The 25,368-nt window shown below is 48.0% G+C and overlaps 1 protein-coding gene across 1 annotated transcript in view; it reads right to left on the reverse strand.

Annotated features, from left to right (window-relative positions):
- The window catches only part of ADAM12 (ADAM metallopeptidase domain 12), a 281,918-nt gene that overhangs the window by 7,888 nt on the left and 248,662 nt on the right, over positions 1-25,368 (reverse strand). Inside the window, exons 17-21 of the mRNA XM_058671586.1 lie at positions 24,140-24,217; positions 22,356-22,464; positions 18,393-18,528; positions 17,700-17,808; positions 16,419-16,601 (exon numbers count right to left, since the gene is read on the reverse strand). Of these exons, the coding sequence (XP_058527569.1) occupies positions 16,419-16,601; positions 17,700-17,808; positions 18,393-18,528; positions 22,356-22,464; positions 24,140-24,217 (615 nt within the window). The remainder of the gene's footprint in view (positions 1-16,418; positions 16,602-17,699; positions 17,809-18,392; positions 18,529-22,355; positions 22,465-24,139; positions 24,218-25,368) is intronic.

Here is a 25,368-nt window from a genome sequence, read left to right on the forward strand (position 1 = left end):
AATTTAAGTCGGCACATATGTACAAAAACACAGAATGATGGCTGTAGTATTTACTTTGATGTTTAAGCTAAAGGGTAAAACAAGAACATGTAATCTGCTTTAGAATTACAAAGCACACATCAGAGCCAAAGAGTACTGGTAAAGCACTGAGTGGAGAGAAATCTCTATAGACTCAGTACTGACAGGTGGTCAAGTACGGCCAAAATGGAAAAAAACTTGTATGTTGTTAATGGGAGTGGGATTGATTTCTTGTTCAATTTCCAGATAATTTGTTATTGATGCTTGGAAGCGCTACTGCTGTCTCTGTTGATTTTGTGTCCTACAATGCTGCTGAGTTCATCCATTCTAATAGTTTTCATAGTTTTTGTAGGAACAAATTTGATAAAATTTAAACAAAAAATTTTACCAAAAAAGGTTATTTCCATAATGAAATAAAACATTGTTGAAGTAAACTGAAGAGGACACCAAGAAACGGAAAGCTAGCTCAAGGTCTGGGCTTAGAACAATCAGTGTGGTTAAATTATCCCTATAACCCAGACTCTGCATAGTCGCCAGCAGCATTCATTACAGAACTAGAGAATATGAAAGTCTGTACACATCACCCCCCAAACAGCCAAAACCACCATGCACAAAAAGAACAAAGTTCCATTTATTCAAACAGCATGGTATTTGCCTAAAATCAGAACATAGACTGACGAATGAAATCAAGAACCTAGAAGTCAACCAAGTCATTTACAAATGACTGACCTTAAGCAAAGGTTCTGAGAACACACATCAGAGAAAGGGTCTTTTCGGTAAATGGTCCCGGGAAATCTGGACCTCTATATGCAGAAGAATTAACCTAGCTCCCTGTCTCTCATCATACATGAACATACTAAACAAGGATCAAAGACCCAAATATCAGTCCTGAATATCCAACTCTCAGAAGACACAGGGAGGCATTTTAGGACATTTGATCAGGCAGATATCTTGGGACTAAAACCTCAAAGGCACAAGAAACAAAAAATAGACAAACTTCATCGAATTAAAGAGTTTCCACAAAGCAAAGCAAAGCAAACAGTAGACAATCTGCAGAATAAGAAAAATTATTTTCAAATTATAACACATAACCTGGGGTTAATAAGCAGAAAATATAAATAATTAAATAGCAAAACACAATCTGGCTTTTAAAAAATGAGTAATAAGGTCTTAAAAAAAAGAAAAGTTAAGATTTACTTATTTTTATTTGAAAGGCAGAGCAGATTTATATAGAGGAGGAGAGACACAAAGATTTTCCATCCACTGGTTTTACTTCCCAAATGGCTGGGGTTGAGCTGATCCGAAGCCAGGAACCCGGAAATTCATCCAGGTCTCCCACATGGGTGAAGGGGCCCAAGGCTTTGGGCCATCCTCTACTGCTTTCCTAAGCCATAAGTAGGGAGCTGGAATGGAAGTGGAGCAGCCAGGACACAAATCATCACCCATATGGGATTCTGGTGCTTGCAAGGTGAGGATTTAACCACTGAGCTATCACACCGGGTTCAGGTCTTAAGATTTTTAAAAAGAAAGCATATAAATTGTTAAAAATTACATTTAAAAGCTCAATATCACTATCATTAGGAAAATGTCCACCAAAGCCACAATGAGTTATCTCCTTCCTTCAGTTAGAACAGTTATTATCCAAAAGACAGAAGAAATCAAGTGTGGAGGATGTGGAAGGAAGGGGGTTCTCGCACATAGTTGATGGGACCTTCTGAGCTGGCACTGTGGTATAGCAAGGAAAGCCGCCACCTGCAGGGCTGGCATCACACAGGGTCACCAGTTCGAGTCTCAGCAGCTCCACTTGTGATCCAGCTCCCTGTTTATTTTCCTGGGAAAGCAGTGGAGGATGGACCAAGTCCTTGGGACCCTGCACCCCTGGGGGAGAGCAGGAGGACATTTCTGGCTTCAGCCTGAGCCACTGGCCATTGTGGCCACTTGGGGTGTCAATCAGCAGAGAGAGGATTCTCATTGTCTCCTCTGCCTCTCCCTCTCTGTAACTCTGCTTTTCAAATAAATGTTTACACAAAGCCAATGAAAGCAGAAAAATGGAACTGTCCTATAATCCAGCATTCTCAGCCCTGGGTTTGTAGCTGAGGAAATGAACTCCGCCTGAAGACAGTTGCACTGCCGCAGTCTGCATTCACACTTGCTAAGAAACACAATCAACCTCAGCATCCATCGACTGAGAAAGAAAGCGGAGTACATATGCACCACAGAATACCACCTAGCCAAACAGATGAGAGCTTGTCATTCGCAACATGCTTGGAACTAGACTCTTAGAGCAAATGAAACATGCCAGACGCAAGAGATAAGCACTGGGTGATCTCACTCAGGGAATTTTACAAATATTGCTCTAAGAGAGACTGTGAGTACAACAGTGGCTGTCAGAGGCTGGGAGAGCAGGACACAGGGACAGATGTGGAAAGGTCCACCAAGCACTGAGCTGTAACTAGATAGGAGAAAGAAGTGGTGGTGTGCTGCTTTTTCAGAAGTATCTCGGAGATAAGTTTTGAAAAAAGTTTCACTGTAAAGAAATAAATATTTGGGTTCCCAAGATGGCTGAAGAGAGAATAGACTTGGGGATTTAGGCCAGGGGAAGCCAGTGCAGGAGAGGCAGAGGAAGTGCGTTTCCAGGGAAAAGTCTGAGAGACTCCTACAGAGCAAGCACTGTGGAGAGTGAGAGACCCTTGGAGATGAGTGAAGCCAGCAGGTACACGGTGGGCAGCAGAAACACCCCTGGTGGTTCCCACAACCCACGGCTGGATGGGACTACAGCTTGCTAAGCAGGGTGGGGGTAGGCTGTGGCAGCTGGCATTGCTGGCGATATTTTTTGTCATGGAATCTAGCAGAGAGCACCAACTTTGGGCTTGTATTGCTGCTAGAGTGGAGGGTGGGTGACCCCAGACAGATCTTCATGGGAGAGGATTGTATCCCCCTCACCCCCTAACCTGGGCACGCAGACATGGAGGGGTCAGTGCCAGTTTGAAGTCAGGAGAGGGACTGTGAAACCCAGTGCTACAGGCAGCATTGCCCGACAAAGAACCTTAAAGACGACAATGAGTTTGGGCTCCGACTGGAGCCAGGGCAGAGTATGGGAAGTATCTGTAATCACTGTGGAGCAATACCCTCCTTCATCTCCCTCTTCTCCTACCCTCGCGACCACAGGGAAGACGGGACTGACTGGGGTAGAGCACCACGTGAAAGTCACTGAATGTAGGCAGAAGCTGTAGTACTATGCACATGACAAGGGGATTTTAAAAAGAGGGCCCAAGAAGCACCCCTCACTGTCTGAGTCTGTGCTGGTAGCTTGGCAGGGGATGTACCTCCATTGGGATGAAGGTGTGCACACCTCCTCACACTGCTACAGGCTCAGGGGTGCAAAGTGCCAAGGCAGAGCTCTCCTAGGTGACTGGTGCTGGGGACCTGCTGCTGTCTCCATGGGTGGGGTGGCCTCAGTGCCCAGTGGACCCTCATCTGCTCACTCTAGGAGTCCTGAACACAAGGACCAAGGGGATTCTGTGACTTCCCAAGAGGGTGTAACATGTAGTTGGGTCTCTGACATCAGAGGCTCAGGGAACCAAGATGGCCCCAGGTATATCATTGCAGGATCTTGTGCTGAGACCGATACCACGTCAGTGTTGTTCCTGTTACTGTGGGTGAGGGCTGTAGGCACAGTGGGCTAACCCCGGGCGTTGATCACCATGGGAGTCAGGAGGTGAAGTGGTGGTTATGCTGTCACTTGTAGTCTCTCTGTCAAGAAATAAGGAGACCCACCACCCTCAACTTGGGTGACGCCCTGGACTCCCATCCCACTCCTGAGCACTGGCCAGGCTGCCCCAGCATCAACCTCCTACTCAGAACTCCACTGAAGGAGCAGTCGTCCCACCATGCCACAGAGTTGTAATTCAGAGAAGAAAACCAGTAAGTGTTTTTAATAAATACCTAAAAGCAGGAACATAAGAAACAAGAGCAAGTAAGACAACTCCTCAACAGTCACATTCACAATTCTTCAGTATTAGAATGTGAAGATGAACAGATTGATAAAATGCCTGAAAATGAATGGGAAAAATGATCACAGCATTGCTCAAAAGTAAACAAATTATTGAAATGAAGAAATCCATGCATGATATGGATGATACTTTCAGCAGAGTGAAATTCTAAAGAGAAACCAGATCAAAACACTAGAAACAAGGAATTTGATACGCCAGATAGAAAATGCAGGGGCAGAGTGGAGGAGGACAGGAGGAGGCTTTTATCCCAATCCTGAGACTCCCAGATCCTCACCAAGGAGCACCGAGGACTACATCCCTACTGCCAAGGAGACCACGGGGAAACGGAGTGCCTTCGGAGACCAAGAACTCTGAGGTCAACCACCCCCATTTGGATCTACCACATGGGATGGAAGAAGCCCAAATCCTGCCTAGCAGGTTCCAAGGTCATCAGAACAACAACCAGGATCCCTGAGCGGTCTGCAGAAACAGAAGAACAGTAAACTTCCTTTGGGACTTGGGAGAGGAGCTTTCTCTGGTCCTTGCCTGCTTTCAACATTGGGTCCCCACCCCCCTCTCATAATAACCATCAGGAGCGCTCCAGAAACCCCTCAAAACAAACAAACAAACAAACAAACAAAACTAGAATAGACAGACAGAGAACAACAAGGAAAACTTAGAACCAGAAAGGAAACGGTCAGCGGGGATGCACTTATAACTCACTGGGTGGGACACAAAGATTAGTTACTCCTCACTGGGGTATGGAAGATTTCTCTGCACACCCCTCCTAAACATGCTCACCTAAACTGTTGACATATATCCTGTTAGAATTATAGAGTTAGACCACCCGAAAAACAGCCAGGTTCAGCGAAATCATGCTTCAATGCTATAAACTGCTAAAGACTAAAATTAAAATAGGCATGAGACAGCTGAATAGCAATCTAGGCCATTTTTTTTAAAGATTTATTATTATTGGAAAGCCGGATATACAGAGAGGAGAGACAGAGAGGAAGATCTTCCATCCGATGTTTCATTCCCTGAGTGAGCCGCAACGGGCCGACGCGCCAATCCGATGCCGGGAACCAGGAACCTCTTCCAGGTCTCCCATGCGGGTGCAGTGTCCCAAAGCTTTGGGCCGTCCTCGACTGCTTTCCCAGGCCACAAGCAGGGAGCTGGATGGGAAGTGGAGCTGCCGGGATTAGAACCGGCGCCCATATGGGATCCCGGTGCATTCAAGGCGAGGACTTTAGCCACTAGGCCACGCCGCCGGGCCCAATCTAAGCCATTTTAAGGTGTATAGAATACGGTTGAATATAAAACAAAATTGAAATGTCTATGAAGAAGTCACAGGTTGTGGTTGAGAACCTGCATTTTCCTATTAACATATTGGTTAATCAATACCATGTCAATTAAGGCCATAATGTTGTAAATGGTTGGAAATATTATGTTGGGTCTTTCAATTGATTGGAATGATACTCTGCTGGCTCTACCTTCAGACCAGAGATGGTCTCACCAAGAAACCATTGAACTTACCAGGACAATAAGATGCTGGACTTTATGCTTGGTAAATACCTCCAATGAAAGAATGTCAAATGAATTTGAACTATGGGAATGCAACAAAGTGGAGCAATCCACCATGGGGGGAGGGTTTTGGGAGGGGCGGGGGGAATCCCAGTGCATAAAAAAATGTATCACATAATGCAATGTAATTAGTTTTAAAAAAAGGAAATGCAATAAAAATATGTTAAACAAAAAAAAAAAAAAAAGAAAAGAAAACGCAGGGGCAAGCCTCAACAACAGGCTTGGGGAAGCTGAAGCAAGAATATCTGATTCAGAGGGAAAAAACCCTGGGATTAGCTGTCTGACAAACAAGAAAAAAATCAGAAAAATTCAAATCAGTGCTCAAAGACATTTGGTCAAACGTTCATATATTACGAATCCTGAAGTCATGGAACAAGAGAACAGATTAGAAGGTGTATTCAGCCAAATCACAGCAGAAAAGTTCCCCAGTGTGGAGAAAGGGACACCTAAGGACAGGAAGCACTTAAAACTCCCACAGGGCATGATCAGAAGCCACCGTGACACATCGAAGTCAAACTTTCAACAGTCAGTCTAAAGATTCTAAAGTTTACACAGAGAAATGCCAAGGTGACTTCAAAGGATCCTTAATTAGAACAACAGCTGATTTCTAATCAGAAACCCTACAGTCCAGGAGAGAATGAAGAGACATACTCATGTCCTAAAAGAAACTGTCAACCCAGAATATTTTATCCAGCAAAGCTCTCAACACATGAAGGTGAAATAAAGACCTTCCACAACGAATTGAATTTGCCACCACCCGTCCAGCCTTACGATGACGCTGAAGGATGTACTATACACAGAGAGATCATCACAGTGAAGGAATGTGAAAGCAGAAAAGCTTCCAGTGAAAATACAAAGGAACTGCAAGGCAAGCAATGGGAATTTTGATGGAAAAACAGAGCCAGTCATTACCTTTTAACAATAGCCCTCAATGCACATGGTCTAAACCCTCCAATCAAAGATACAAAGATACAGGCTGACTGAATACATTAAGAAACGAGACTCATCTATTTGCTGGCTACACCTCACTAACAAAGATACACACAGACTGAAAGTGAAGGAATGGAAAAACATATTCAATACCAACAGAAGGGAAAAATGAGCAGGTGTAGCCAGTTTCAACGCAAAAATTATTAAAAGAGATGAAGAAAGGCATTACGTAATGATTAAGAGATCAATTCAACAAGAAGAAATGACTATAATAAATATACATGCACCCAATGCCAGGGCACCTAAATATATACAGCTATTGTCATTGGACTTAAAGGGATACGTAAACTTCCATACAATAATATCCCACCTTCATTGTAGGACAAATCAACTTGACAAAATCATCAAGGAAACAACAGGGCTAGTCTGGACTGTTGACGAAACGGGCCTGGTGTCTACAGAATATTTTATTCTACCAATGCAGAATCAGTTCATCAGTTAGGTTCATCAGAGTAGGTTCATCACTTCATTGACCCTACTCTGAACTAGACCACATGCTGGGCTGTGGGCAAGCCTCAGCACATTATTGAAAAAACAACTGGCAATCATACCATGTATCTTCTCTGACCACCATGCAGTGAAGCTGGAAGTCAGCAACTCAAGAAAGTCTAGAAAACATGCAAACACATGGAGACTGGTCAACACACTACTGAGTGAATAGTGAGTCACAGAAAAAAACATCAAATGCAAAATAAAAAAATTCCTCCAAATCAATGAAGATGACAGCAAAACATATCAAAACAAGTGGGACACAGCCAAAGCATTGCTAAGTTCACTATCAAGAAATTAGAAAGGCACCAGATAAATGATCCATTAATGTACCCCAAGAACCTAGAAAAACAACCATAACCCAAACCCAAAGTTAGTATAATTAAAATTTAAAGAAAATTGAAGCAAAAATGATGATGAATCTAAGAGCTGTTTTTTAAATAAGCAGAATTGATACACCATTAGCCCAATTAACCAAAAAACAAAACCCTAATCAAAGATGAAAAGGGAGATATAATACCAAAATTGCACGAAGATCAAGAGAAATGACCACAAACAGCTGTATGCCAACAAACTTGAATATACAGAAGAGATGGGTATATTTCTGAATACATGCAGTCTACCTAATGAAGCCACCAGAGCATAGAAAATCTAAGTAAATCAGTATCTAAGAGATTAAATGAATAATAAAGACACTTTCAACAAAGAAGAGCCTTGGACTGTATGCCTTCACTGCTAAATTCTACCAAACTTTTAAAGGAATAATTCCAATTCTTGTCAAACTATTCAAAACAATTTAAAGAGGAGTCCTCCCACATTCCTTCTATGAGGTCAGCATCACCTTAATTCCAAAGCCAGACAAAGATAACAACAAAGAGAACTGTAGACCAACATCTCTGATGAACATAGATACAAAGTTCCCCAACAAAATGCTAGCTTTTAAATCCAGCAACATGCCTGAAAAATCTTTCACCAAGACCAACTTGGGTTTATTCCTGGTATGCAGGGTTGGTTCAACATTTGCAAATTGATAATCGTGACACATTACATTAACAAGCTGAAGAATAAAAATAAAATTATGTTAATAGATGCAAAGCATCGATTAAATATAAGATTCTTTTATGATAACAACCCTAAGCAAACTGGGTATAGAAGGATCATTTCTCCACAAAATCAAGGAAATACAGGAAAAAATCCACAGCCAGCATCATGTTGAATGTTGAAGAGTTGAAGGCACTTCCACTAAGATCCGGAACCAGATCAGGATGCAGTCCTGGAATTCCTAGCTTTAGCCATTAGGCAAGAAAAAATATCAAAGGGATATAAACTGGGAAGGATAAAGTCCAGTTATCCCTATTTGCAGATTAACATGATCCTCCATACAGGGGAACCAGTAGACTTTACCATGAGATTATGAGTATGGTAAAGTTGCAGGATATAAAATTAATGCAAAAAATAGCCTTTGGTATACACAAATAGTTCAATGGCTAAGAACAAACTTGTAAGTTCAGTCTCACTCACCATAGCTGCAAAAAACTTGAATACCTTGGAATAAATTTAATCAAGGTTGTGAGGCATCTCTATTAAGAAAATTACACAATGTTAACGAAATAAAGATGATACCAGAACATGAAAAAAACAACTTCCAGGTCCACAGGTTGGTAAAATTAATATTACCAAAATATCCACACAGACTCAGTGTGATCCCAACCAGAGTGTCTATGAAGTTCTTCTCAGGTTAGAAAAAAATGTCAAAATTCATATGGAGATGTTAGCTAAAGCCACGTTAACAATGACAGCAAATGTGGAAGCATCCCAACATCAGACTTCAAGAAGTACCATAGGGCAGTCATGCTCAAAACAGCCCAATCCAGTCACAAAATAACTCCAAATCAATGAACAATAGTGGGACAGAACAGAAATCCCAGTGAAAAGCCCCAACTAATGTTTGAGGATTGAACTGAAATCAACCCAGGAAGAGAGGATACAATAGCTGGCACTGGGAAGATTAAATCTACATGTGCAAAACTATGAGACAAAGCCCCTACCTTCTATCTTTCACAAAAAAATCAATTCTCAGTGGATCAGGGATCTAGATCCGCTACTGATACCACCAGATCACGAGAGTAAAATATCAATAGTACCTTGCAAGACTTAAGTATATGCAAAGGCTTCTAGGAAGAGATCCTAGCAGTACAGGTAATCAAGACAAAAACAAACACATGGATTACATCATGCTAAGAAGCTTCTGCACTACAAGGGAAACCAGCCACAGAGGCAGCCAACAGAATGGGAGAAGATATTCATAAACTATTCAACTGATAGGGGATTAATATCCTAGCTCTATTAGAGCTCAAGAAACTCAACAACAAAACAAACAGTCCAGTTAAAAAAACAGGCAAAAGACATGAGCAGGCATTTCTCAAAGGAGAGAATTCAAATGGCCAACAGGCATATGATAAACTACCTCAGGTTGACTGGCCACCAGAGAAATGCAAGTAAGAACCACAGTGAGGTTTCACCTCTCCCATTAGAATGGCCATTATCCAGCAATCAAAATGCAATACGTTCCGGCAAAGATGCAGAGAAAAGGTGTCCTGTCCCCATGTTGGTGGGAATATAAATTAGTGCAACTACTATGGAAGACAGCAGAGACAGTCCTTAGATGAAATTACATCTACCATATGACTCAGCTCTCCCACTCCTGGGAAATGAAATGAGATCAGCATATGAAAAAACTGTCTGCACCCCCATGTTTATAGCCGCTCAATTCACAACAGCAAAGATGCAGAATCAACTCAGATGCCCATCAGTGGATAACTGAATAAAGAAAATGTGGTATGTACACTATGGAATACTACTCAGACATAAAAAAGGAGATTTTATTTTTGGCAACTAAATGGATACAACTGAAAACTCAGTCCCCAAAAAGAGACATATCTTTTTTTGTTTCTGACAACTAATAACTAGTGCAAAATGTAATGATTGTAAGCAGATCTGTAGCTACCTAACAATCCGTGCATACTGTGAAAATGAACAGAGTGGATGAGCATCAAACGGATACAGCAGAACCAGAACGGAAACCAGCATGTGACGTGCTGCCACCCCAATTCACACATGATACGGAAGCTGATGGCATCTTGGCAGCTGCTGGGTTGGGTGCTAGGTGGATGGGGTTACACAGTGCTCCCCTCTGAGAGCTTGAGGGTTGGACATGTCTGGTACCACTGCAGAGAGCAAGGACAGACACTTTTCACTGTGTTCCAAATAGTCTTTTCTAGAGCCTGGTTACAGATGTTGCTTCTGGGAAGGGAACCAGAGGAGGGAGGCTGATAAATCAGTTTCGGAATCCCCCTGGGTCCTGCTGTTTTAAGTTACAGCCACCATGGCCTGTCAGCCCATGTCGAGAGGCAAACATCAGGCATCAACTTTGCATGTACACATGAGTGGAAAGCCCTGTTGGGACACTGTAACTACCACACTGGGGATTTTCCAGCTCTTGGAAGTGGTTTCTCTCCAGGAGGGAGATGGGTGCTGCCGCAGTTAGCAAAGGTCCTTAAAGGCAGAGGATGGGATTGACAATGTTAGCCATTAGGTGACATGAAACCAAGGAAAGCTGACATTTCCAGAAGTCCTAGTGGGGGGTCTGAGACCTTGTCAACTACAAGGTAGACTCCCAGAGCAGTGCACTTGAGCAATCATGAGTCCCTGATCCCGTTGAGACTGTCAGGTGGCAAGGCTTGGAAATGTACAACTGCTCACAGTGTTTCCTACCCAGCTACTGATCCCAGGGCATAGTTCAACACCAAGCATACACAAGGTGCTCCGGATACCCCCACCGGCATGCACCGTCACAGGTGGTCAGGCTCTCTCCCCAGGCTACCTGCTCCTCTGGCCTGTGCTACCTTTCCTGCTCAGTTGTGGGGAGGGAGAGCTTGGCAGCAGCCCGCTCACTGCTAGATGAATGCACTAGATTTGAACAGCTGACAGGAAGTGACGGAAATGGAGGCTTGTTTCCTTTCTCAAGGCTCAAGGCTGAAGAGTTAGGAGGGAAGCTGCACTGCAAGGGTTGTTTCACCAGCGAGGAAACAATGGCTTGGGAAGGTGGATGTGACACCGAGGTCATCTCGACTGTCCTGGGCTGTAAAAATCCAGACAGACCCTGTCTCATGGAAGACGAAATGTTGGCTATGAAGCGCCATGAGGTTGGCCGATGCAGGGTTGTGTGGTGTTTTCTTTCCTTCTGGCATGTTTAGGTGGTAGGCTGGAATAGATGAGCATGGGTGTGTGTGTGTGTGTGTGAGTGATGCCATAGATGAGCAGGGGTGTGTGTGTGTGTGTGTGTGTGTGATGCCATAGATGAGCAGGGGTGTGTGTGTGTGTGTGTGTGTGTGTGTGTGAGTGATGCCATAGATGAGCAAGTGTGTGTGTGTGTGTGTGTGTGTGTGTGTGTGTGTGTGTGATGCCATAGATGAGCAGGTGTGTGTGTGTGTGTGTGTGTGTGTGAGTGATGCCATAGATGAGCAGGGGTGTGTATGTGTGTGTGTGTGTGTGATGCCATAGATGAGCAGGGGTGTGTGTGTGTGTGTGTGTGTGTGTGTGTGATGCCATAGATGAGCAGGTGTGTGTGTGTGTGTGTGATGCCATGCAGGCAGGGCATGGACAATTCTCAAGAATGCTATCAGTGGATTCAGTCTGTGCTGCCACTCACTCACCCCTCACACCTGCGTGCGATTAATCCCAGTCCCCCACGTGTGATGGGAGAGAAACCGTGAACTTTATCTACAGCACATGTTTCGGGAAAGTTCCAGACAGACACCAGCTTGACATGGGGAATGTGGACTTTTTCAGTGACTAATGTTTCAAGGGTAATGTTTTCTTAGCTTCATAAAAACATAACAAAAAAATTTTCTTTGTAGGGGTGGGAATTTGCTTCAAAGAAGATGTCGAAGGAGTTGGCCGTGTGGATGTTTGCTGCTGGTGGAGGCGAGAGCCAGAGAGCAGTCCTCCCTGGGATCCTCCCGTCAGTTAGAGGCACTCTGAGTTGCACAGGTGTGCCTCCGGGTGAGCATCCACCAAGAAGGGGCTGACGGGGTCTGAGAGTTCTAAAGAGTCCATGTTCCAGAAAGTTAAGGATGTGCCCACTGCTTTCCACCAATGAGAATCCAAGCAAGTTACAAAAGCAAGCATAAGAGAGCTGTCAACAGCTGGCAAAGTAAACGGAAGAAATTATATGTGGATCCTGACAATAGACTTCTCAAGCATGGCAGGAATGTGAGCGCTCACAAAAGGAGAGATGAATACATCGAACATTCAAAGTCAGAATTCTTCTTACATCAACAAAATCAAGATGAAGTGACAATAAGCTATGTACTTTATCTTAAAAGACACTCTTACACATCAGGAGTAAAAATTCTACCTCTCCAATTGGGGAAAAAAACAGAGCAAGGCCAGGAACAGGCAATCCATGGAGGAAGTGCAGTTCATAGCAGTGGAATGCAGCAGGTGGCTGGAACCAGCTCATGACAGCCAATTCCCCACTCTTTGTTCAGTGATGTCACGTTAATGGCTTGAAATTGGCCATTGTGGAAGTTTTCACAGTATAGGAATCAGCTATAAATCAGGGCTTTTAAAAAAATATGTCCAACTTACTAGCTCACCACTGGCTAATGGATATCTCCAGAGGAGCCTGAGTGTCAGTAATCAAAGTAGCACAGAAAGAAACGAGGTGTGGTCAAGAAGGGAGTGTTTCTCCTCCAACCCCGAGTCCTGGTAACTGAAGCAGTCTGGACAAGGCTCACAGGCCACCGGCAGCCTGAGAGCTGGAAGCCTGGCGTGTACTGGCTCAGACCCAAGCACTACTCAGGGCTGTTCTCACGTTTTGTTCTCCCCACTACTCCACTTTTATGTCTCTTCGTGTGGAATCTGGAGATGCCCACACTTTGGAACTAACTAATAATAAAAAAAACTCCCAAAACTGTAACACAAATTCCCCATGAGGGCGCAGCACAGTAGCCTAGTGGCAAAAGTCCTTGCCTTGCATGCGCTGGGATCCCATATGGGTACCAGTTCTTTTTTTTTTTTTTTTTAAAGATTTTATTATTATTGGAAAGCTGGATATACAGAGAAGAGGAGAGACAGAGAGGAAGATCTTCCATCCGATGTTTCACTACCCAAGTGAGCCGCAACGGGTCGGTGCGCGCCGATCCGAAGCCAGGAACCAGGAACCTCTTCCAGGTCTCCCACGCGGGTGCAGGGTCCCATATGGGATCCCGGGGCGTTCAAGGTGAGGACTTTTAGCCGCTAGGCCACGCCGCCGGGCCCCTGGGCACCAGTTCTTATCCCAGCTGCTCCCCTTCCCTTCCAGCTCCCTGCTTGTGACCTGGGAAAGCAATCAAGGATGGCCCAAAGCACTGGGACCCTGTACCTGTGTGGGAAACCTGGAAGAGGCTCCGGGCTCCTGGCTTCAGACTGGAGCAGCTTTGGCCACTGCAGCCGCTTGGGGAGTGAATCATTGGATGGAAGATTTTCCTCTCTGTCTCTCCTTCTTTCTGTATATCTGATTTTACAATAAAAATAAAATTAACTTAAAAAAACTTCCAAGATAGACCTGCTGTTTCTGGCCCCAACTGGGAAAGAGTGGTCCCAAAAGAAAAAGTTTACAGTACTCAAACTTACTGCAGCTCAAAGCCAGAAAAATGCCACGGCCGCCCCCTCTGCCCCCAGCATCGTGGTGGTCTCTGCTTCCCGTCCCTTTCTGAGTGACAGCCACGTTGATTGGGCTGGAAGGAAGTAGAGTCCAGAGTCCAGAAGGAAGTAGAGATGTGCCAAAAGAAGAGACCAACTCACCCAGAAGTCTATACGCAGCCAAAGTAGCCTTCAGGAATAAAGGAAAAATGAAGACATTCCCAAGTGAAGGAAAACTAGGATGCCTGGTCACCAACAGACCCGCTCTGAAAACATGGCCACAGGGAGTCTTCCCAAAAATAGGGAGTGAGGTAAGAGCGGAAGTGACACCTGCCGGGGAAACAGTGGGCTCTTTCTAACAACGGTGTCATCTGCAATAGCACTCATTGCACATAAAGGTACTATTTAAGGCATCTCTCTTACAAAGAGAGGGTAAAAGGAACCAAAAGGTGGCACGTTTAACCTTCAGGGATAAAATGCTGATGCTGTAAAACTCTGGTTGTGTGCATGCTTTGTGAACTTCAGGATAGCAATGGAATGGGCAATCATGCCCCTTGGGAGACTCGGCTCCACGGTTACTATCATCTGTTAGGGGTCAGGCACGCTGACAGACACCCTACCACGGACAGCAAACTCTCACGTGACAGTCATCCAGCCCCAAATGCCAATACTGAGAAATCCTGCCTTCTAACAACCATACCAAGAAACTACCCAAAGACACAGGCTCAAGAACACTGCAGGTACATCAACATGGGAAAATAAAATCACGTTCAACTAAACCTGAGGAATGCAGGAAAGGAGGGTGCACGCTGGAACAAGAATCAGAGGAAGCCAACAATATTAAACTCAGCTAAATCCTAACACAAGAAAAATTACATTAAATATAAATGGTTTAAACAACCTATTGAAATATAGGGGCCTGCAGAATGGATGGGAAAAAGCATGATGCAAATACTGCTATTTGTAAGCCTACGGGTAGGTTAAGAGGCTAGAAAAGTATCTTTGTAAATATTAACAAAAAGAGCAGATTCACTCATATCAGATGAAGTAGCTTTAGAACAGACTGTGGAAGCTAAAGACGAACAGCCAGTTACAATGGAAAGCTGAGTCCACCTAGACTCACTGCGGCTAACTGTGGGTATCTCGGACAGCGCAGAACTGCTGGATGGAAAGGACAGTCCTGGCACGGAGCCTCAGCATCTCCTCTCAACTGGGAGACTAAAATGGGAGTGTTTCTCATAAAATACCAAATTGCAAAGCTTTGAAATGCTAACCTTTAGTGCTAGCAAAGTGACGGCGAGAAAGGCAATCTTTGTATACCAAAAGTATGTGACAATTCTGAAAAAAAAATCATCTGTATATCATGAGGATTCAAAAGGTCATATCACTTTTCCAAATATTTTATGTTTAAGAATCTCCTAGGAGAAAAATCAAGTCCAGTATTTCTCTGTTTAGAGCCTCACAGCAGAGCTGTTTTAATAGTGAAGTTGGGGCTGGATTCGTCAACTTTTCAAATCTGCGAGAAATGCCTTGGAGAAACTACTTAGGATGGAGAAAGGCTTATTTTTAGCTCCGAGCCGAGGTTCAGGGACTCCACTGGTTCAACCGTCAATGTGAGGAGGGCGCAGGGTGTGCAGAGGACCAACCATGGGGCCAGACCAACCTTGGGACCAATCACAGGTCAGAGCAGAGCCTGCGGGCAGCTGAGCCACCTTGGGCAGCCAGTCCCTTCCCTGGGCACCCATCCCCTAGCAGCCCGGCCCCACTACCAGGCCCACTCCCTGCACCTCACAGCTGGACCGACCCATTACCCTCCCAGCACCACCGACCCATGTCTCGTCACCCTCCCAGCACCACCAACCCTTGGCTCTGGGGTTTAAAGTCCTACTGGGACTTTTTTAAAGTCCCCTGTTCCAATGACGGCACAAGACATTCAAATATGCCCACTACTTGACTGGTATTTAAAAAAAATCATTCCCTCTTCAATGATACAGCTATTGTCACAATAACATTTCAAATGCTACAGTAAATGTGAAGGATTTAAAGGCAGAAAATCATTATATATGAATGTCATACACACAGAGGATAATCAAAATGATACTGAGACGCAGTCACTGTAACACTTGCTGGAAGGAAAGCAGACCAGGGCGGCAACACATCACCGCTGCCAGGTGTTGGTGTGTGAGCTGCTTCCTCTCAGGCTTCCTGACGGGAACCACCACCTCTCACGGTCAAGGCGAACGGTGGGCCGCAGGCACAGCAGGAGAACGAGCTGCCAAGCACCAGGTCTCGGCTGCAGCACTAGACTGAGGCGGTCAACGTGGTGTGTATCATCGTGACTGTCCCTCAGAGGGGCTACCTGTTCTGGATGCCCTCTTTTCTTATTTTTTGGCCCAATTATTGATAGTGCCTCCTGCTATTCTCAGAAGTGCCATGGTTTAGATCAGTTGCCTAAGGATCTCAAGCACTCTGAATATAAACAAATAACTAATATTGAATCACACCTCACCTTTTACTGCACTCAAGAACCTGTCCTGAACTCCACATGGGAAGCATGCGCCCTAACCAGCACAGAAACACAATTATTTCCATTTCATAGAGACCTGGAGAAGCAAAGAACACATCCCCGATGTCTCATGTCAGAGCAGAGCCTGTGCTTACCTGGGCTTGCCTGAGTGCAGGGTTGGCTGGCAGGGGTTTGGCAGGGACGCTGGGTGCACGCTGGACCTGGTGGAGGGGTGGGAGCACTCGCTGGGGTGACTGGGGCTGAGGGACATTGAGGTGGTGGTTGAGGGGTTTGCTGATGTCAACATCTGGGCACTGTGGCAGCCTCCTGGTCCTGTCCTGTGGGGGCAGAGAGTCATGCTGAGACAAGTGTCAAAGGCAGCGGTGGTCCCTCTGGGATGGGCAGAGCTACAGAAAGATGAGCCAAGAAATCTAGAAGTCTTCCTTCTCCCTAGTGTGAAATTGAAGCATCAATTTTTATTGAGCTAAAACGCCAGACTCCAGGGGACACCAAATATGAAGCCACAGGCCGGGGTCTCGGGGGAGTTACTCATCCAGGCACGAGTTGAGATGTCCAGCAGCCTGGGCCGGGGCTCCTCCTTCCCCTCCCTGCACCCTGCTTTTCAAATAAAAAATTTAAGACATTCTCATGGCTACATTAAAAAAAATAACAAACAAAACTTGGTGGGAAGAAAATAAATTAGATTGAATTAGAGGATGGATTCAGCAGGGTATCAGAAAAATCAGGAGACTTAAGCAGAGCCATGAGCCTCTGTGGGTTCAGAGCCAAGACGCCTGGGAGCACAGGGTACCCAGGCTGGCACAGCTCAGGGCTGGAGCCAAATGGGCAGTGCTGAAGCTGGGGCGGCATTTCACAAGGTTCTGTAAGCAACAGCGAGCCAAGGCAACTCACCCAAACCTGGCTATCGGCCTTGGAAAGAAGAGGAATCCAGTGTTAAAGGCAGCTCGGGCTGTAGACCTGTGGGACGCTGGCAATGTGTCTGGGAGCCTGGAGGGATGGTAGCTCACAACACTGCACAGGCCTGTTCCACAGTGGACATTGACTGCCCCCCTGCAGGTCCCAGATACCACCAGGATCTCACTTGGTGGCCCCTGCTGCAAAGTATGCTGACTCAGCATTTCACGGGCAGCCTTGTGGTGCTGACTCAGCATTTCACAGGCAGTCTGCCTAGTGGTGACTCAGCGCTTCACAGGCAGTCTGTGCGATGCTGACTCAGCATTTCACAAGCTTTTTTGCCCAACACTGACTCAGCACTCCATAGGCAGCCTGGGTGGTGCTGACTCAGCATTTCATTGGTGGCATTCCTAGTGCTGACTCAGTGTTTCGTGGGCAGCATGTCTAAACTTTCGTCCTTAGGGAAATCCTACCATCGGCCAGCACACACAGTGGTGCCCAGTTGTGTGGTCAGCACTTACCTTTGGTGTGTTAGAACGTGGCTGCCTGTTCATCAGCCCTTTCCCAAGGGGCAGGAGACGAGGATGACCAGGTTGGGAGCTTCTGGCTGGCGGGGAAGGGCGCACACACCTGCAAGACGACCCCACAGATGTAACCGCAGGCGTTCACCCTTCTCGTCGATTTCATTTCCTGCATTTTGTTTGTGGTGACACTCTGCAGGCAACCTACCCATCCACTCCGTGTAATGGGGAAGGGACTGAATTAGCTAAGACCAGAAAACGCGCACGGTTAGGTAGTCTGCCTGGTTAGTCCTGCAGCTCCCAAGGATGTGGCTTTGTGACCCCACTGGGGGGTCTCCCACAAAGCTGATGTGTCAGCGTCAACGCCTGTGGATCCGCTGGGATCACACACCACCTCACCTGGCCAAGACAGCGGCATCTTACAAAACACTGCTGACGTAAAGAGAAAGCATATCACCCGATGTCATCAGCACTCTCCCTTTAGAGTGGCAAATAGTTGGACAGAATGGAAAAGAGGCAGCTGGTCCATCAGAATTTTCTCTTAAGACTCCCCTCCTATCCCGAGTCTCTTTATCCAGAAGTCTAGGTCTCCCCCTTGCTAAGGCAAATGAGGGGAGAAGTGGGTAAGTGGATTGTTGCTGCATATTGCTTTGACCAGCGTGGGCTGCAGAGGCAGGGACCAAGCCCAAGTACCTTAGCTTCTCAAAGGTCGTTTTCTTGTTTGTAAACAGCAGTCGGATCAAGGTCTTTCTTTTGACGTAAACCACAAATCCAGCCACGAGAAGACACAGCGTTGTCACCAGGATTCCTATTGTTAAGCCTTGGTTATCTGAAACAAATCACACTTGACTCATGGCAGGAGGCCGTTATAATGAAATACAGGGGGGTATCAACTTGTGACATTTATGGCAAAGTGGACTTTGAAGGAACAAGCCAAAGGCAGTACATCCCTGAGTAGCATCCTAATAAATGAGTCTGCTTCCAAGGTCGTGTGCATGCTTCTGGCTATACTGCCATCACTCAACATGGACAGGTCTGGGGCTTGTTAAACAGCAAGTACCTGGAGGGCGGGAGCAGTGCTGGACCACACAGGCTCCAGTGTGCGAGGACAGCTGGGACCACAGGTAGCCATCATTGAGAGCTCACCACAACCCAGGTGGTCCTTGACCAAACCTTTCCGGCTCTCACATCAAACGTGCCGCATACAGCCCCTTCATCTCATCCATGAGTGGTCCAGGCTGTGTCCTCGTTTTTTAGAGTGAGCCTTATTTCTGGGCATCTCAGATCAGTTAAAAAACAGGGGGCAGCACTGTGGTGTAATAGGATAAGCTTCTGACTACAGTATCAGCATCCCATGTGGATACCAGTTTGAGTTCCAGATGCTCCACTTCTCATCCAACCCCTTGCTTGTGGCCTGGGAAGCAGTGGAAGATGGTTCAAGGCCTTGGGACCCTGCACCCATGTGGGAGACCTGGAAGAAGCTCCTAGTTCCTGGCTTTGGATCAGCTCAGCTCTGGCCACTGCAGCCATTTGGGGAGTGAGCCAGTGGATGGAAGATCTTCTTTATCTGTCCTTCTCTCTGTAAAGTCTGCCTTTCAAATAAAAAAATAAATCTTTAAAAAAAAATTGGCCAAAAAAAATCAGATGTCTTAAACAAAATGCTCATTTTCCTTGGTCTTGTTAGGGTCTTACCAGTCAGTCACTGGGGCCAGTGCTGTGACATTACAGATTAAAATGGCCATCTGCAATGCCAACATCCCATGTGGGCACAGATTTAGCTGTTCCAGTTCCAATCTGGCTCCTGCTGATGCACCTGGAAAAGCAGCAGCAGATGGTCCAGATGGCTGGGGCCCCTGCGCGCATGCGGGCAACCCGGAAGCAGCGCCTGGACTGGCCCAAGCCCAGCCATGGTGGTTATTTGGGAGATGGACCAGAGGACGCAAAATCTTCCTTACATGGTAACTCTGCTTTCAAATAAACTAAATCTTACAAAGCAGCCTTGGAGGCAGAGCCCAGTCTCTGGTAATTTGATTGCTTTCATTCAGGACATTTAAGAGACTTTGTCCAGGGCTGGCACAGTAGCCTAGTGGCTAAAGTCCTCACCTTGCATGTGCCAGGATCCCATATGGGCACCGGTTCAAGTTCTGGCTGCCCCACTTCCCATTTAGCCCTTTGCTTGTGGCCTGGGAAAGCAGTTGAGGACGGCCCAAAGCCTTGAGACCCTGCACCCGCATGGGAGACCCAGAAGAGGTTCTAGGCTTCTGGCTTCAGATAGGCTCAGCTCCAGCCTTGTGCCACCTGGGGAGTGAGTCATCAGACAGAAGAGCTCTCTCCCTGTCTCTCCTCCTCTCTGTCCATTTGCCTTTCTAATAAAATAAATAAATCTTACAAAAAGAGAGAGAGAGAGAGACCTTGTTCTGGCACAGGGAGGAGGGGTAATTGAGCCTTCATCTTGGCTTGTGGCCCTAGGGTCAGAACCGACGGGGCCGAGCTGCCTGAAGTTTCATCCAGACCCCAAGTTACTTAAGGACTTCGCTCTCTGGTCATGACCAGGGTATGGCTCACGTACTGGGTCACAGGCTACTGGGGACTGTGCCAAGGTGACTGTCACCACAGAGTCCCCACACCTCTGATCTGCCCCCTCTGCTGTGCAGCACCCCCTAGAACAGGACCTGCACCCCACTTCTGGACTTCCTTGCCCACTGACCGTCTTTCTAGGGACGAATCCCAGCCGCAGCCGGGAGTCATGGTCAGAGTTCCTGGAAAAGCCTTGCTCCTGGACTTGCGGATGAAGAGTACTCTTCCTCTTAGCAGCATGCAGAGCCAGGCTTGGGAGCAGCAAAAGCTTTGGTTCCCTAAAATCAACCTGATAAGTCAGCTCAACTAGTTTATGCCATCCACTGTCTCAGCTGAGGCTGCCCGTCTCTGGGAACAGCAGGACCATCCACTGGGCTGCCCAGGCCCACGGCTCTTGTCCTTAGGAACGCTGAAGCCCGAGGCCTGCCTGTCAACCTCCTGCAACCCCTCCTGGGTCAGACTCCAGATCCTTGCTCAGCTGCTGCTTTCTGCTTCAAACATTCCCCCGACGCCTACAGACCCCTGCCCCTGCCCTCTGCCAGCTTGGCACCCGTCTGCCACCCTGTACACCCTTTACCATTCCTCTGCAGGACCTACAGGTGCTTGCTCAACCCCAGGCCCTGTTGTTTTGGGCTGTTCCATGCTGGAAGTCACATTAGCATGCTAGGTGTCGGCCAGAGAACAACTGTCAAGGTCAAGGTGTCGCTGAACAAAGGGCCTTGGTGAGGTCGGAGAGAAGCAGGGACAGCAGGACATAGGGCTGGCTGGCGCTCGCCTGCCCCATGTGTGTGGGGGGGGGGCATTGGGCTGGCAGCTGCACAAAGTAACAGCAGCACAGGATGGGGTTGAACACTTGAGTGGCTTTCCTTGAGTGACTCTTACACAACAAAGGCACAGCAGCTCAGCCAGCCTGACAAGCTAGCTCTCTGTGGGCTCAGCCAGACACCTGCTGCCCTCTCCCGTCCCTGTCCCGGGCTTAGGGATGAGTGGACAGTCCCGGTGGATGAGAACGTGACACCTGCCCTTTGTGCACTTAAAGCCATGTTAGAGTATTGATTAGGAAACTGACTGGTTGCCAGGGCTGATCCTTCATCAAGGACAGGGGATTCTGGGCCCAGCCCTTGCTCACCCACCACTGTACTGGGCATCATGTCAGGCAAGAGTTACCTGCTCTTTTCCTACTCGCATGGGGCCTGGGCCCAGAAGAATGCGGGCAGCAAGGCTGAGACCTGCCTGTGTGCACACAGGAGGGCCAGCAGCACACTGCCCTTGTCCTTTGCAGAGGTATGCCTGGTGGCTTGGCCGCCCTTCCTGAGCCCTGCATGCTGGGCCTGGTCCTACAGACTGGTGTTGTGTCTGTTGTCATGACGATGATGACAACGTTGGGATTCAAGTCTGCCAATCACAGCAGGCCTTGGGGACTGGTGACCTGTACTGCAGCCATGCTGGTCTACATGTCACAGGGAGACATGTCAGGCGCTCAGCTGCACTCCTTGCCTGCTCTGCCTCAGCTTACCTGGGCCCTCTCACTCTCCAAGAGACATCCCTTAGGCTGAGACCCTGGCTGTCTGGCCAGAGCCCCGAGCAAGCTGCACAGGGCTGTGGGCTCTCTTCTGAGGGTCCCTGGTGGGAAGGGGTGGGGATAAGATGAGCTGAGGACGCAAACAGAACTGTGGTTGGAGCTTCTGTGGGGCCAGACAGGCCCGACTCTCCATTTTAGCTGGGTGGCTTTGGGAACATTCTTCCTGGGCCTCAAGTGCTTCCAATGCAAAGAAAAGCACCAATGTGGGAATCAGAGGCGGTGGCGGCGACAGGTGGGGCTGTGCAGCCCATGGGGCCTCATCAAGGCCACCTTCCTTGAGCCTGGCTGCCACTCCAGGCAGAGTTATAAAGGATGTCAAGCTCACACCTTTGGGCCCCCCCCACACAGCAGGAGGCTCAGTAGAGAGGCAGCCCACATGCATCTGGGAGAGGGCCCAGGCCTTCAGCCCCATGCAGGCTCCTGGGGGCTTTCTGCTGTTGAGCTACGCCTTCCCAGAGCTCAGCATGCAGCTCCAGGGACACATGGCCTGCACTAACCTGCTTGCCGGATGGGGCCGCTGTCTGTGCTTCCTCCGAAGCCCACCTTGTCGCAGAATGGGGGTGCCCAGTGGGCCTCACAGTGACAGTTCTTCCTGTTGTTACACACCTTCAGGGGCGGAAAAGATGGGAGGGAGGCAGCGTTAGGGGTACCTCGGGATGAGCCCCAGTTAAGAGCCATGGCACAAGCAAGGGCACCCTGTGGCCAGAGCCTGCGCATGGAGCCAGGCTGGGCACTTCCCACCTGGGCAAGGACGAGCCCCCATGCAGAGCAGAGGGGGCTTGAGGCTGTGGAAGTGACAAGCATCGGCTGTCAGCAGCCACGCAGGGGATGACGGGGGATTGCTAGTGCTGCCCTCTCTTCAGCCTTGCTCTGCCTCTCCCTGGCCTGCCTTTCCCGTCCCAGAGACCCCCACTGTCCGGCCAGGACAGCTCTGTGTCAGACATGCCCTGGGGACACATGAAGGCCACCTGGCCCACTCCAGCCACCTTCAGACAGGAGGCGTGGACAGGCCAGGCAGGTGAGACCTTCAGCTGAGCCTGCAACTCCTGTGCCCACAGAGGCCATGGAACTCTGCAGGCACCTATCCTGAGCTCTGGGTCCGCCTTCCTCCACCATTCCCTCACACACACACACACCAGCTCCCAGCTGTGCCCAGTGGGATATGTATCTCCACGAACACTTTGGAGACCTCCTGTCTAGCATCGAAGCTGAACCAATTAGCCTGTGCCAAGTCCAAGTTCCCTCAAAGCTGCAGCTGTTGTTGGACACCCAGTCATCCCACACACTGCTCTGTGCCACTGCCGTCTGCATTGGAGCTTGCCAGCTTTTGGCAACTCATGGGGGGGGCAGGGAAATTCCAGCACTCACCCCCACAGGCAGGTGCTGCCAGTGTGCCCTGACTGGGCTCCCGGCCAGCTGCCCCACCTGCCTGGGAGCCTGGGACTTGCCGCTCTCAGCTCTGTGTCCCATGTTCATCGCCCCCCCACCTGCCTTTGGGTGTTGATGCCTTTGTCAGTAAGAAAATAGGGCAGGGTGCCTTTGCCTCCTCCAGACATGATCCAGTGAGGACAGAGGCCTGACACACCTTGAGTCAGCTACGCCCGCAGCTGACAAGCCCCTGTGAGGCAGCTTTATTTGCAGGCGCAGCACCATAGGACACCACGTTGTGGAGCGGGGCCAGGGCCTGACTGCTGTAGCAAAGGCTTCAGAAGGCTAACCAAGCCCTGGCATGGCTAATCAGGATGGGGGAAGATTCCGCTGGACACAATCGAGACTATCAGGACATGTGAATTACGTTTTAAACAAAGTTTTCTTGTTCCCTGAAGATTCTCTGATTGAAACAGTAGCTTTCTTTGGTCAGACTCACTGGGTGGGATGTCAAGAACACAGGTTGGCACAGTTAATACAGCTTTAATCTCTTTGGGGAATACTGCAGTGCAGAGGCATATTCTACATGCTAGCGCGAGGGGCACTGCTGGTTAAATTCTGAATGTGAGACTCTCTGAAGGAGGGTTGATGTTATAATTATTTTGAAGATGACACAATTCTTTTTATAAGTCACACAATGTTAATTTAAAAGATAATTGCTGTCCAATCTGAGTTTCTTTGTGAAATAAAAGTGACATTTCTTCTACTATGTAAAGGTCAAAGAAAATTAATGTCTCCAAAAAAAAATATTGAAAGGACACCGAGTGCTGTGTTTTTAAAAAGCCACGGATGGCAGAATCCCCTGCTCAGCTTGCCACGGGCCGGCTCTGCAAGGGCCGTGCAGGCTCCTTACCCCTCTGCCATGGCACTGCCTGGCACACTCGTGGACACCAAAGACGCTCACATTTTGACATCGACGGTTAAGGCAGATCTGCAAGAGGAGAGTGCAGCAACATGTTAGTGCTTCCGAAAACACTCGCACGTGTACACACACACACACACACACACACGTTAAGTGAGAAGGAGAACAAGCCAGGACAGCGTCATGAGGACTGCCGTGCAGTTACATGGGAACCACATGAGGAGGCATTGTTCCCGACTCACACATGCTCTCACTGTGACCCCAAACCCAACGCCTCTCAAGGGTAAGTTCAATGTGGACATTCATGCTTTAGGGCATATTTTATGGTTTCAGTTGATGCCTGTGGTTCAGAGCTTACAGTGAGATCTACAATAGGTGGCTCGTTTCCTCTCCATGAACAGACGGAGCGGGGGCAGATGGGTCAGACTCCAAGTGTTCTGAGGAGGACCCTGCAACTGCGATGCTGTCTTACAATCCAGAGGGCTGTGCCAACAGCGCAGCAAGCCACAGTGCTTAGCGGAGGCGAGCAGATGGGCACCTGGCCCTCCCAGGGCACAGCGGAGTCGCACACGTGCTGAGGGGCCCTGGGCACCTGTTGCAAGTGCATGGCACAGTCTAGATATTAGGCACTGGGGCTGGGCCGCTCATGAGATGCACAGGCAGGCGTAGGCAAGGGAGGAACAGCTGCATGCTTCAATCAAGCAGGACTGTCCTATGGACAAGGATACCCACTGGGCCCAAGGGTGAAGTGAACACTCTTTGAAAAAAGAGCCCATCCCGGCAGCTCCGAGGGCCCGGTGGGATCCTGGGGACGGGACTTGGACTGTGGGAGCTCGGGCCATGGAGGCTCAATCCAAGGGGTGTTAGGTCGTGGGGAACTCAGGTCGTGTGGGGCTCGGGCTATGGGAGCCCAGGCTATGGGGGCCTGGGTCATGTGGGGGCTTGAGCTGTTGGGGGGCTTGGGCCGTGGGGGCCTCAGGCTGTAGGGACATGGGCCGAGGACAGGGACAGTTTCCTCCTTTGGGTCTCTGGGCAGGAAAGCAATCTGTCCTTTCCTCTCTGACTTCCACGCTCCTGAGTGAACTCACAATCATGTTGAAAATGGGGTGCTAGAAAGGCATTTGGAGGCTGATTCATTTTCCATTATGATCATCTCTGATGAGGAGTTCTGGTGAAAGCAAAGTCAGGGTGGCTACGTGAGAACCTCAGGGTCCCTTTTT

The sequence above is a fragment of the Ochotona princeps genome, chromosome 13 (genome assembly GCF_030435755.1).
Source record: "Ochotona princeps isolate mOchPri1 chromosome 13, mOchPri1.hap1, whole genome shotgun sequence".
In the NCBI taxonomy this organism is placed as follows: Eukaryota; Metazoa; Chordata; class Mammalia; order Lagomorpha; family Ochotonidae; genus Ochotona; species Ochotona princeps.